This window comes from Aphidius gifuensis, linkage group LG1 (assembly GCF_014905175.1).
Source record: "Aphidius gifuensis isolate YNYX2018 linkage group LG1, ASM1490517v1, whole genome shotgun sequence".
Classification (NCBI taxonomy): domain Eukaryota; kingdom Metazoa; phylum Arthropoda; class Insecta; order Hymenoptera; family Braconidae; genus Aphidius; species Aphidius gifuensis.
The window spans coordinates 1,170,369-1,184,956 of NC_057788.1; the positions used below are offsets into that span (position 1 = coordinate 1,170,369).

Genomic DNA, 14,588 nt, shown 5'->3' on the forward strand with positions numbered 1-14,588 from the left:
TAAATTGCATGCAATTTGTAGATAATTAATTTTTTGATTTTTTTTTTTTTTTTTTTTTTTCGAATGATAAAAATAATAAGAGTAAAGTAAGAAATCGAAATGTTTTATCGAAATTATTATTATCATTTCATGACTATATAGGAGAGTTTTAAATGACTTTTAATTAAATAATATTATTAATTATATAAAATAATTAAAATTACATATTTTTATTTTTAAATTATTAATTTATTATATTTTTTTCATATTGTAAACTTCATTGTTTTTTTTTTATATTAAATTTTAATTTATTATTTAAAAAAATTAAGATAGCTACGAGCTAGGTATAAGTACCTATAAAATATTTGAAAAAAAAAAAAAAAGAAAAAAAAATTTCGAGGGCTTAATTTGCGTTCTATATGAAGACTTCTAAAAAATTTCTAAGAAAAAAGTTTCTCCAGAGTTGCATATATCGCAAACGTCTCATTTCACAAAAATTTTTTAAATTTTGGTATTTGTGCAAAAAAAGTGAAAAATAAAATAAATATTTTTATCAAAACCTTTAGTAATTACACCACACTACAATAATAAAACTTTAAAAACAATAAAATTGTTTATCAGTTTTTTATCAAAAATTGAATGCAAGGTTTTTCTTTATCTTTTGAGTTGTTTACTTTGTTTCTCAAACATTATATATATAATATTATCGTATATTTTTAAAAAATAATTGGACTTGCATTATAAATAATTGCTTTACGTATTATCAAAACTGCGAATGGTGTAATTATTTTCAAAAAGTATAAAACAACAATCGACTAAAATATACATTCATCAATAAATAATATTGTTTTTTCTTTGTCATTTTATTTTGTCTGAATATAAGAAAAAAAAAAATCAAGATGATGATTAAAAATTTAATTTTTTGTCTCTTTTTATTTGTCTATTTACAAGTTATTTACAGTGATGCAGATGATATTGATGAAAACGATCAGGCTCATGGAGCAAATTCAGTTGAAGAACTTGAAGACTTCATCGCGAAAAATCTTGAAGATGGAGATGAACTTGTAGAGGCAATTGACGCAATCTTGAGAAATGGAGAGAATTCTGAGATTTTGCTAAATAAAACTCGAGAACATGGTACAGTTGAAGGGCTTGAAGAATTCTTGGAGAAAAATCTTGAAGATGGAGATGAACTTGAAGGTAAATATGTAGCAACTTTGAAGAATTTACAAGTTAAAATTATTTGATTAATCTTGCAGATAATGAGTCTACTGAATAGTCTCTATTAAAATAAACTACCACGAAAAAGTTAGTATAAATAAAACAAAAATAAATAAATAAATAAACTATTGTTTTTTAATACTGTTTATTTGATAATTTTTATATTTAAAAAATATTATAGAAAAAAAGTGGTGACTGAAGTTTATGGAAATGTGAGTTGAAATTCAAAAAGTTTAATTTGCACAGTTTTTAGATAACTAAAAATGAACATGATCTTAGATTAATATTTTATTTGCTGTATTAATTGTAACTATTCAAAATTAAATTTTATTAAATGTATTCATCGGACTTGTGTATTTAAAAATTTAATTGTATTTTTTTTGTGAAAAAAAACATGTAAAAATTAAAAGTACATATTTTTAGCAATAAATTATATTATTCTATTTGTTTTATTGTTAAAAAAATAATAAAATTTTAAATTATTGAAATATTGTAAACTTTATTTTACGAGACTGACTTTATTTAACTTGAATGTCAATGTCAAACGTAATAATTCGATGTAATAATTCGGCAAATAATTTTCAATTAAAAAAATTTAATCATTGAATTAGCTAATTATATCATTTGAATTTTCAGCGTTGTCATTATGGAAAGTGTGTTTTATCAACATAAAAAAAGTATTGATAATTCAATAAATTTTATTTATTCAAAAAACAAATGATTATTGTGATGAACATTATACACAAAAATAAACTGGCTTTTTTTTTACTTTTTGTTATACGTATTTTTTTTTTTTATCATCACCTTTTTATTGTTTAACTCTATTCGGCTGCTTTACTTATACGGGTCACCGATATTAATTAATTTATTGTTTTCAAATAATATGTATAACGGATGATCCATAATTTATGAGTAATATGTTTCCTATTTAAATATATTTTTTTGTTTTTTTGTTTTTCAGTTTCTTATCTTTTCACCCCGTTACCAATATTAGCCATTAGCCAACACTCAACACAATAGTGGCAAACCAATCACTTCTCATTTCATATTTTATCACCACTATTTTGAGGTCATGAGATTTTTAAAGTGACCGTTGATCAGTAAATAAAAATATCGAATATTAAAATAGAATTTCCGGCAAAGCTATCCATCCAAATCTTAATTATATCTTAATTATTATCAGTATACGTCAACAGGTTGTTCCAAGCACTTGTCTTTTACACAATCTGGTGAACATCACATTACTTGTATTTTTTTTTTTCTTGTATTTTTATCATAAAAATGCAACGAGAAAATAAATTTATAGTAAGTACTTTTCAATAAAATAATTGTTATTGTTGTTGAATAATAATATTTATTCAACTGATTGTTGAGTTATTATAATTTTTTTAAAATCCAATATTTAGAAATTAAAATATATTAATTATGTGGTTTATATTTTTTTCTTTTTTCAGATGGAAAAAATAAATTTACCATATATTAAAAAAAATTTAATAATTGTAATTTTAATACTATTTTATTTCAATGACAATACAATTTTAGTTGAATCAAAAAAATCAACTATTACATTGGATAATATTCTTCATGGTGAATTTTTGACTGGCTCATTCGATGGTACCTGGATTAATGGTTCGTATAAATTGAAATAAATTGACACATTTTTCTTTAATTGTTAACTTTTATTTTTATTTTTTTGTTTTTAGATAATGAAATAGTCTATCGACATGAAAATGGAAGCTACATGAGTTATAAAATTGATGTTGATCAATCATCTCTATATAAAAATGTGGTGAATTGATAAAACAAAATTATTATTTACTTGTATCTATTTTTAAATTAATTTCAATTAATAAAATTCAATTGTTTATTTTGTTTTTTTTTTTTTAGATAAATAAACTTGTTGATTATGATAATTACAAAGTTTCAGCAGATGAAGGATACATCTTACTATCAAAAAAAGTAAAGGGTGTAAGTTTAAAATATTAAATTTTCAAGAACATATTAATATATTATATAACATTGTAATTATTAAATGTTTTTTTTTTTTTTTTCATAGGCATATGAAACAAAAACTTCGTTTGAATATCGAGTTGTTAATTTAACAACACTGTAAGTATATTGTTTTCATTTTTTTTTTTTCTATCACATTAAAATTTTTTTAAAAGTAAAACTTATATATATTTTTTTTCTATAATTAGCGATGAAAGATCGTTAATTGTCGATAATTCATCGATTCATCAGTATGCAATATGGACACCAGAAGGAAATGGAATAGTAGTTGTTCATAAAAATAATATTTTTTATCGTCCAAAAATTGAACATGAAGGTTTTTATCAAATAACAAATGATGGTGTTGAAAGATTGATTTACAATGGTGTAAGCAATTTAAAAGCGAGCGGTAAGTTCATAATAACTTGCTTGATTTGAACTAAAGTAATATTATTAAAATGAATAATATATTTTAGGTTTATGGGCTCCAGCAATATTGTTTTCACCAAGTGGTAAATTTATAGCATTTGAATCCTATGATGATTCAAACGTTGGAATAATTGATATTCCATTTTATGGAAATATAAGTGATAATTTATCATATCAATATCCATGGTCAAATTCATACCACTATTCAAAGGTAAAATAAATTTTTATGTGTAATTTTTTTACTTTTTAAATTAAGAAAATAATTATATTAAATAATTAATTTCAGGCAGGAAGCATGATTTCAATATCAAGCGTTTTCTATGTTGATTTACAATTAGTGGCTGAAAGTTATGGAACAAAAATCGAGCCAATTAGAATAAGACAACCTTCTGGACTTACAAATAATAATACAATATTTTATAATATTCTTTTTCCAAATGATAATATTATAATAGTTAGTTGGAATAATAGAATTCAAAATGAACTCTATGTTGTAACTCATAATATTGTAAAATCAATTGACAAAACGGTTTGTATTTTTTTTTTTTTTTTCAAAATTTAATTAACATCAATAAATTATTTTTAATGCAATTTATTTATTTTAAATAAAGGTGTTAAAAATTGTGCAAAACAATGGTTGGATAGCTGCAAGTACTGAACCATATTTTAACAACAATGCAAATAAATTTTTAATAATTATACCACAAAAACAATTTGATAATGATTATTGGAATCATTTGGTGATGGTTAAGATTAATGAAATTGATGGTAATTCTGTAATGTATCCTTTGACATCTGGAAGATTTGTTGTTACAGAAATAATTGCATGGGATGAACAAAAATCACTTGTATATTATCTTGCAACAGTAGCTGATGAACCATCTCAACAACAATTTTATCGTTTATCAACATTAGATATAAATCCAAAGCCAGAGTGTCTCAGTTGCAATATTAAAAGTGAAAATAAGGGTTTACCTTGTTTGTACAATGAAGCATCAATGTCACCATTAAGGGAAAAATTTGTTTTAAAATGTGGTGGTCCTGATGTTCCTCATATTTCCATCTACAATACTGTAAAAAAAAAAAAACCATTAATTTATAATACTATTTAATTTAAATATATATTTCTTTTTGTATTATGCTAAAAATTTCATTTGCAAATTTCAGAATGATTCTACTAAAATAATGACTTGGAATGATAATATTAAAATTGCAAAATTAATTAATGACACAGCTCAGCCAATTGTGATGAAATTAAAAGTACCTATATCAGCTGATTTTGAAGCTGATGTTAAATTGTTTATTCCACCAGACGCAGATTTAAATGGCTCAATTAAATATCCTCTTTTAATTCATGTGTAAGTATTTTTAACATTTTTATAAAATTTTAAGTATAAAAAAAAAAAATTTGTTATATTATTTAAAATTTTTTTTTTTTTTAATAGATATGCAGGACCAGAATTTTTTCAAGTTACTGAAGAATTTAGAGTTAATTGGGGAACATATTTAGTAACAAATAAAAATTTTATTTATGCTGTAATTGATGGACGTGGATCTGGAAGAAGAAGTAATTCAATGCTATTTTCTGTATACAGAAATTTAGGAACTGTTGAAATTTATGATCAAATTAATGTTACAAGGTTAATTTTTAATTATTTATAAGTGATGAATAATAGTCAAAAAAACATGTGTCATTTTGCAATGATATTTATTTTTATTAAAACAAAAAAAATTTCAGATATTTGCAGAATAAATTTTCATTTATTGATAAAAAAAAAACTGCAATTTGGGGATGGAGTTATGGAGGATATGCTGCTGGTATGAGTATGGCATTGGATGATAAAAATACTTTCAAATGTGGAATTTCAGTTGCTCCAGTAACTGATTGGAGATTATACAGTAAATAAATAAATAACAGCTACTCATTAAAAATTGATTAACAATGACCTGAATAATTATTTAAAAAATTTATTAATTCACAGACTCAAAGTATACAGAATCTTACATGGGTCTTCCATCTTTAGATGATAACTATGATGGTTATGAGCAGGCACAACTGATTAATAAAGCTAAAAATATCAAATCAAATAGTTACTATTTAATTCATGGTACTCTTGATGATACTGTACATCACCAACATTCTTTATTACTTGCTGAAGAGCTTGAAAAAAATAATATTATTTTCCGACAACAGGTAATTATTTTTTAAATTTTGATCATGTTCAACTCTTTATTTATATTGTTAATATATTTTTTTAGATGTATACAAATGAAGATCATAGTATGGGAAAGCTCAGAAAACACCTGTTTTTATCAATGTTCAATTTTCTTGATGAATGTTTACATAAACTCGAATAATAATTAAAATTGCCTTTGTAAGATTAGTAAAAAAAAACTGTATATTATTGTTATAACGATAATTGAAAATTTAATGGCTCATTACTTAATTGAAAAAAAAAAATAAATTAAACTGAAATAAATATTCTTTTCTTTGTAATTTTACTTGGTGTATTTATTTTATTACATTCTTTCTATTCATATCAACAAATACAAATAGTTATTTATTATTTAAATTAACACATGAAGTTAGCCACCTTGTTCTTTTTTATATAGGATACTTGGTGTTTGAATTAAATTTTGATTTATTTTTTTAAAAGATTAAGTCGCATATTAGAATATACAAATGTATAGGTTTTTTTTTCCAATGATAATTTTTTTTTTTTTTTGAATGCGTGTGTTAAAAATAATAATAGTTTCATTATAACTAGTGACCGTGAACTTTTGATAATAAATTTTCAAAGATTAAAAAAAAAAAAAAAATCAACAAAAATAATAATAAGTAGAAAAAATATAGAAAAAAGAAGTCGCATGATGAGAAACTTGAAAGTTTTATCATTATTTTTTTAGTAATTGCTCATTCTTGTGTTGTCCATTAAAATTAAAGTAAACATCAATTGATTTATATATGTATATTTTTAATTGTTTGAGTTTTTTAAAAAAAGAAACAAAAAATGGATAATAGTACAAGAGAAATTTATGAATCTTTTAGTGGAATTTTGACTGGTGTTACAACTTTATTTTCTATCATTGGAATTATTGGTAAAAATTTTTAATACATTAATAAACAAAAAAAATATTATCTTATTTTGAGTTATTTTTAATTTTTTTTTTTCCAGCAAATATTATAACGATAATTGTATTTATTCGTCACCAGAATTTATGCAAAAATGCAACAACACTATTTATTATAAATTTATGTATTATCGATTTAATTTTTTCATCAATTAATTTACCAATGATGGCAGTTTTTTTTCAATTCAAATACTGGGTATTTGGTAATGTTCTTTGTAAAATTTATCCAGTTTTATATAGTTTAAATGCTGGAGCTGGTTGGCTCACCATAATGACTGTCATGATAAACAGGTAAAAATTAATTATTTAAAATAAATAATACTGTTAGATTTTTGTCAACAATAGAATTAATATAATAAAATTATTATTATTTTTTGCTAGATATTTTTTAATATGTAAACCAGAAATTTATGGAAATATTTATACATCTTTGAATGTAAAAATAATGCTGGCATTCGTTTGGATAATACCATTATTTCAGGCATTTCTTGCACTCGCTGAAATTTGGGGAAAAATTGATCAAGATCCAAAGACTTTAATTTGCACTATTTTATCCACAGATGGAATAGATCCAAAATATATATATATTGTTTCTGGTTTTATAATTCCATTGTTTGTTATTATTGTTACATTTTTTTTAATATACAAAAAAGTCAATTTTAAAGATCAAAATACAACTGAATTGAGTGACAATGACACTGAAAGTATTCAAACCAATTTAGCAATAGTTGAAATAATGTTGACAATATTAATTTTTAATTTAGTATGTTATTTTCCGAGGCCATTGTTAGTGATATTTCGTAATAATTATCAAAATTCGGGATTAAGTATTATTTGTCAAATTATCTATTGGACTCATGTATTTATAAATCCAATTATATTTTTTTTCATTGGTAAATTTTATCGGGAAGCATATCGTCTAAAAATTTTTTCATTTGGTAAAAAAAAACCATCTGATAAATAAATAATAATGTGAATTATGTAAAAATAAAAACGACATATTTTTGTGTATTTTTATTTTCAAAGTATATTCATTATTTTATTGTTAAAAAAATAATAAAATATTATAATAGTATATTATTAGATTTATTTTACATTTTATATTATTTATTATTTTATTGTTAAAAAAATAATAAAATATTATAAATTAAATTTTAGATTATACATGAAAACTTTATTTTATATTTTGTGTGAAAATTAAATTTTTATTTATTTTTTTAAAAATATTCAGTCGTAATAATTAGCATCAGATATCCAAATATAGGTTTTTTTTTTTCTCCAATGATATAAATTTATCTGTTTTTTAAAAATGCTTATGTTAAAAATAATAATAGTTTTATCATAACTAATGACCTTGAACTTTTGATAATAAATATTTAAAGATTAAAAAAATAAAAATTAAGGAAAATAATATGAAGTATATAGAAGAAAAAAAGTCGCATGATAAAAAACCGATCAACTTAAATTTAGTTCCTGCTATTCTTTTAGTAAAGAAACACACAAAATTGTGTTGTTAATTAAAATCAAAGTGAACATCAATTTAATTGTTTGGATTGTTTTTTTAAATGAACAAAAAATGGATAACAGTACGAGAGAAATTTATGAATCTTTCGGTGGAATTTTAACTGGTATTGCAACTTTATTTTCCATCATTGGAATTATTGGTAAAAATTTTAAATATATAAAAAATATTTAAACAATTAATAAACAATAAATTATCATTCAATTTGGAGTAATTTTGTATTTTTTTTTTCCAGCAAATATTGTTACAATAATTGCATTTATTCGTCACCAGAATTTACGTAAAAATGTAACAACATTATTTATCATAAATTTATGTATTTCGGATTTAATTTTTTCTTCAATTAATTTACCAATGATGGCAGTTTTTTATCATTTTAAATACTGGATATTTGGTGATGTTCTTTGTAAAATTTTTCCAACGTTATATACTTTAAATGGTGGAGCTAGTTGGCTCACAATAATGTTTGTCATTATAAACAGGTAAAAATTAATAATACTATTCAATTTTCGTTACTATATATAAATTAATATAATAAAATTATTTCTATTTTTCATTAGATATATCTTGATATGTAAACCGGAAATTTATGGAAATATTTATACATCTTTGAATGTGAAAATAATGCTGGCATTAGTTTGGATAATACCATTATTTCAGGCATCTATTGCACTCACTGGAGTTTGGGGAAAAATTGATCAAGATCCAAACACTTTAATTTGCACTCTTTTATCTACAAATGGAAAAGATGCAATAAAATTCTATTTAGTTGTTGGTTTTATAATTCCATTTTCAGTTATTATTATTACATTTTTTTTAATATACAAAAAAGTCAATTTAAAAAATCAAAAAACTACTGAATTGAATGCCAAGGACATTGAAAGTAATCAAACAAATTTAGCAATTGTTAAAATAATGTTGACAATATTTATTTGTCTTTCAATATGCTATTTACCATTCCCATTGTTAATAATTCTCAGTGATAATTATCGAAAATCGAAATTACTAATTATTTGTCGAAATATTTATTGGACTCATGTATTTATAAATCCAATTATATTTTTTTTTATTGGTAAACTTTATCGGGAAGCATATCGTCTAAAAATTTTTTCATTTGGTAAAAAAAAACCAGCTGATAGCTAGATGATAATACAAAATAAAAATGACATATTTTTATGTATTTTCATTTTCAAAGTGTATTTTATGGTAAAAAAATGATAAAATATTATAAACAAAATTCTAGATTATACAAATATTGTAAACTTTATTTTATATTTTGTATTGAAAATAAATTTTTTTTTTTCATTTTCGAAACGCAGATACTAAAAGTGATATGTTTTGTCATAACTGATGAGTCGTTGTTGATAAAAAAATTTCCAAAGATTAAAAAAAAAGTAAAATTAACGAAAATAATAATAAATATATAGAAAAAAAGAAGTAGCATGATAAAAAACTGAAATTTAGTTTTTGTAATTCTTTTAGTGAAGAAACACAGAAAATTGTGTTGCTCATTAAAATTAAAGTGAACGTCAATTGATTTATGCAAATCAAATTGTTTGGGTTTTTTTTAAAATAAACAAAAAAATGGATAACAGTACAAGAGAAATTTATGAATCTTTTAGTGGAATTTTAACTGGTGTTACAACTTTATTTTCCATCATTGGAATTATTGGTAAAATTTTTTAATATAGAAAAAATATTTAAAAATAAATAAACAAGAAAAATATCATCTAATTTGGTGTAATTTTTTTTATTTTAGCAAATATTATAACAATAATAGCATTTGTTCGTCACCAGAGTTTATTTAAAAATGCAACAACATTATTTATTATAAATTTATGTGTTATTGATTTAATTTTTTCATCAATAAATTTACCAATGATGGCTGTTTTTTATCATTATAAATTCTGGATATTTGGTAATGTACTTTGTAAAATTTATCCGAGTTTATATAGTTTAAATGGTGGAGCTAGTTGGCTCACAATAATGTTTGTCATGATAAACAGGTAAAAATTAATAATACTATTAAATTTTTGTTGGTAACACAATTAATATATGATAAAATTATTTTTTTTTTTCATTAGATATGTTTTAATATGTAAACCAGAAATTTATGGAAATATTTATACATCTTTGAATGTGAAAATAATGCTGGCATTCGTTTGGATAATACCATTATTTCAGGCATTTCTTGCACTTGCTGAAATTTTTGGAAAAATTGATATTGATCCAAAAACTTCAATTTGCACTATTTTACCTAAAAATGGAATAGATTTAAAAACAATATATATTGTTTCTGGTTTTGCAATTTCGTTTTCAGTTATTGTAGTTACATTTTTTTTAATATACAAAAAAGTCAATCTAAAAAATCCAAATACAACTGAATTGAGTGACAAGGACACTGAAAGTATCAAAACAAATTTAGCTATTGTTAAATTAATGATGACAATATTTATTTGCCATTCAATATGTTATTTACCATTGCCATTGTCAGTGATATTTCGTATTAATCATAAAAATCCAGGATTAAGCATTATTTGTTTATTTATTAGTTGGACTCATGTATTTACAAATCCAATTATATTTTTTTTTACTGGTAAACTTTACCGAGAAGCATATCGTCAAAAAATGTTTTCATTTGGTAAAAAAAAACCATCTGATAATTAAATGATAATATGAATTTTGTAAAAATGAAAATGACATATTTTTATGTATTTCCATTTTCAAAGTATCTTTATTATTTTATTGTTAAAAAAATAATAAAATATTATAAATAAATTAAATAATCAATTTTCAAAGAAAAAAAAATCAGGAAGAAGAAATTAATAAATATATAAATAATAAAAGAATAGCATGATGATTGATAGAACAATGAACAATAAAAATTTTCAAACAAATAAAGAAATAAAGATGAAATGTATTTTGTTTCTGTTTGCTTGTTGTTAATAATTGTAAAATAATTCGAATATAAAATTTTTTTTTTTATACATTTTATTCATTTTGTAAAAACACAATATATACAATTCAACAAATATTGTTAATAATGATGAAAGCAATGAATAATTTTATTCAAATATTATAGCAGTTATCATTATTATTTATTTTTAAAGTTGCCAATGTTTTTACCAACAATTAATTTCGCCAGATAGCAATGTCTGTTAGTGAAAAAAAAAATAAAAAATTGTAATGAACTTTTAATTTAATCTTTCTAATATTTCTAAAACAATAAAACTACTTCTTGACCCTCAATTTAATAATGAAAATTTACAATTCAATTTGTGTTAAAAAAAAAAAAAATAATATTTTTATTTATTCCAGTATTTATTATTCAACAAATTAATTATTTACTTTTTCTTTTGTAGAAAATAAATGTCTATAAATCTCTTACAAATTAAATTAATTTATTGGTCAAATAATTTGTTGGAAGCCATGAAATCAGCCTTGTAAAAAAAAAAAAGAAAAAAAAGAAAATAAATAAATTAGCTGTATGAATTATTTAGCTTTAACAGATGTTCTTGATCGTAAATTTTTCTGAGTAGCTTGATCAACTTCTGGTAAATCATCATCTTCAGATGCAGCTTTTTTATCTTTTTTTCTGTTTACTCTTAAATTCTTTGATTTAACTTTAGTAACAATGGTACCACGTGCTTCCTTGGCACGTTGACGTTGACGTTTAACAAATTTATAAACAAGATAAGCTTGCAACAAAGCAACAAGACCAAATGCTGAAAATCTAACAGCTGGATGATTAAATACACCAATTTCATAATCAAGATTATCTGATATTTGGCTCAATCCATAAACATAATACACAGCAGCAATAATCAATGTCAATACACGAACAGCAATATAAGCACTGTTTGCCATGAAGAATGCAGCTGTAAATTATCAAAAATTCATAAAATTAATAATCAATTATTCAAACTATTTTCACATGTAAATATTCAACTTACTCTTGGTAGTTTGTTCTTGACGATAAACAATGTGTACAAGTCTAGCTCCATGTTGCAAAGCATCACCAATAAAATGTAGTACCAACAAAATAACAGTGATTTGTTGAAAGCTATTGAATAAAAAAAAACAAGACAATCACATTAATTGAAAAAAAAAACCAATAAACAATAAAATAATTTAAAAAATAATTAAACTTACTTAAAAATATATCCAGCAGTTGTAAATAAAAATCCAACAGTTGATAATAAAATCATAAAACTCATATTTTCACGTTTAATACGTTGAAAATAAAGTTCTGGATAATTGTGTAACCAGTATGCAATTTGTCCAATGAAGTAAAGTTTCATTGAAAATGACATTAACATTGGATAACTGTTCCATAATGATGGTATATCAATAAGAAGATTATCTCTCATGATAATATCAATACCCCATAATGCTGATATAATATAAAATACCAAAAGTTGACTTGATTCATTGAATTTTGATAATTTAATTTTACTTAAATGTAAACGTTTCGATAATTTATCAAGTACATATTCTTGTACAACAGCATGCATTACAATTGTTATTAAAAAATAAAAAAATATTGCACAATTGTCTTTCCATCCAGTTGTGTATTTTAATGGTTGCCATGGTCCATTTGTTTCAGTATTATCAGTTGCATTGTGTTGAAGTGCAATGAATGTATATGCAAATGGTGATGTTATCTGAAAAATAAAATTATTTATTATTTTATTAATTAGCTCAACATATGTTTGTAAATTTTCGATTGAAAAATTTGATCTTTTTTTTTATTTAGGTAGTTAACATGTTTGTGGTTTGCTTTGTTGTTTTTTTATTAACAATGTAATTTGTTGATTAATTTTTTTTTGAATTATTATTAATAACTTTTGAAACATACCTGGATCATCAGACCAACAACGAATACCATTGCAACACATGAAACAATATCAGCATGATTTTGAATGACAAATTCATGGCTTAATATTGGAGGATTTTTATTTGTTGTTTTTCTTCCTTTAATTGCAACCATATTGATTAGTTAAATTAATTAATCAAATATTATTTGGAGCAATGTAGACAACACAACCGGCACGATTATTTTGACGCAGAGTAATGATGTGATACTAAAATTGTGTGTGGATATCGTGGATATTTTTACTGTTATATCTCCTACTTTTTCTTTTTTTTTTTTCAATGTAATGACAGTATTTTGTGTACGTATATTTAACCAACACATTTGCCTGCATTTGTCAAGAAAAATTTATCGCCAACACATGAAGACACTGGTAAATGTGGCGCTTCAAATTGAACGCGTTGGCATGACGTTAGTCAAATTAATAACTTTTATTAATATTAAATTATTATTATTAATTAAAATTATAATTAAAATTTTTTTTATTTTTATAATTATTTTATATTATTCATTGTATTATTTTTATTTAATTTTTGGTATTATTTTTTGTTTTTAATTTGACTTAAAGAGCGGTTGGTAAGATGGCGGTTGTAAAAATTTAATTAATTTAATTTTTTTATTTATATATAAAACATAAAAAAAAAAAATAAAAAGAGAAAGTATTTATTATATAATTAAAATAATTAAATAAATAATTTAATTAATTTAAATATTTTCATGAAAATATTTCGAAAAATTTATGAATTTTTTTTGTCAATTTTTTAACTAATTAAAAATTGAATATTATATTAATTTTTTAGCTTTTAAATGTTAGCTAAATATACTCTGAAATTGAATAAAAAATAAATTATTGAATAATATATTGATTAATTAAATTAATAATTAACAATTAATCATACAAGTTTAAATAAATTTTCCTTTTTTTTATTTTTTATTGATATAACACACAATTATTATTATAACTATTAATTTTTGTTGAATTTTTTAATTAAAATAATATGAATCAAGTGAAAATAAATTACGTATTATTGTAATAATACTATTTCAACGACTAAAGTTTGACTAAAGTTTTTTTCATTGATCAACAATGAGCCGAAAATATATTATTATTACATTTTTTTTTTTTAAACAATCATTTGTTGAATTTATTTATTTATTTATTTTTTAAGCTGCTAAATAGTGTACTTATTTATTTATTTATTCGTTTATTTATTATAAATAAATTTTAACAATTTCAGTGGTTAACGAATCAACGTTACCGTTGATCAAACATGAAATTATTTCGATTCATTTTTTATTTGTTTCGTTAACAATGACTCGTTAATATTTTATTTATTATTTAAATTCAATTTATCTATTAAATAAATGACACTTTAGTTTGACTTACAGACAATATAATATCATAACAATATTTATTATTATAATTTTTGCAAATTTTTTTAT

The 14,588-nt window shown here is 22.0% G+C and overlaps 2 protein-coding genes across 2 annotated transcripts; one reads left to right on the forward strand and one right to left on the reverse strand.

Moving 5' to 3' along the window:
* Window positions 1–1,846: 1,846 nt before the first annotated feature.
* On the forward strand, window positions 1,847–5,988 carry LOC122847807 (venom dipeptidyl peptidase 4-like). Its single transcript, XM_044145663.1, has 13 exons — window positions 1,847–1,853; window positions 2,743–2,829; window positions 2,904–2,989; window positions 3,088–3,168; window positions 3,257–3,309; window positions 3,399–3,598; window positions 3,666–3,829; window positions 4,230–4,691; window positions 4,786–4,976; window positions 5,064–5,258; window positions 5,357–5,517; window positions 5,601–5,812; window positions 5,878–5,988. The coding sequence occupies exons 1-13, from the start codon at window positions 1,847–1,849 to the stop codon at window positions 5,974–5,976; spliced, it is 1,998 nt and encodes a 665-aa protein (XP_044001598.1). The 3' UTR covers window positions 5,977–5,988.
* Window positions 5,989–11,701: 5,713 nt separating this feature from the next.
* LOC122860757 (translocating chain-associated membrane protein 1) lies at window positions 11,702–13,485 on the reverse strand. The gene is made up of 4 exons (XM_044164714.1): window positions 13,131–13,485; window positions 12,425–12,936; window positions 12,226–12,335; window positions 11,702–12,150 (listed from the first exon to the last, which is right to left on the reverse strand). Exons 1-4 carry the CDS (start codon window positions 13,260–13,262, stop codon window positions 11,765–11,767), a joined length of 1,140 nt encoding a protein of 379 aa, XP_044020649.1. The 5' UTR covers window positions 13,263–13,485; the 3' UTR covers window positions 11,702–11,764.
* Between the last annotated feature and the right edge of the window lie 1,103 nt (window positions 13,486–14,588).

What these genes read in the sequence shown, in the direction of transcription:
- LOC122847807 (XM_044145663.1), top strand. An exon ending in AAGCAATTTAAAAGCGAGCG is followed by an intron (nt 3,599 to 3,665) that starts GTAAGTTCATAA and finishes AATATATTTTAG; the next exon opens with GTTTATGGGCTCCAGCAATA. An exon ending in GATCAAATTAATGTTACAAG is followed by an intron (nt 5,259 to 5,356) that starts GTTAATTTTTAA and finishes AAAAAATTTCAG; the next exon opens with ATATTTGCAGAATAAATTTT.
- LOC122860757 (XM_044164714.1), bottom strand. Translation starts at nt 13,262, where the DNA reads ATGGTTGCAATTAAAGGAAGAAAAACAACAAATAAAAATCCTCCAATA. An exon ending in TTGTTGGTCTGATGATCCAG is followed by an intron (nt 12,937 to 13,130) that starts GTATGTTTCAAA and finishes TTTATTTTTCAG; the next exon opens with ATAACATCACCATTTGCATA. An exon ending in ACTGCTGGATATATTTTTAA is followed by an intron (nt 12,336 to 12,424) that starts GTAAGTTTAATT and finishes TTTATTCAATAG; the next exon opens with CTTTCAACAAATCACTGTTA.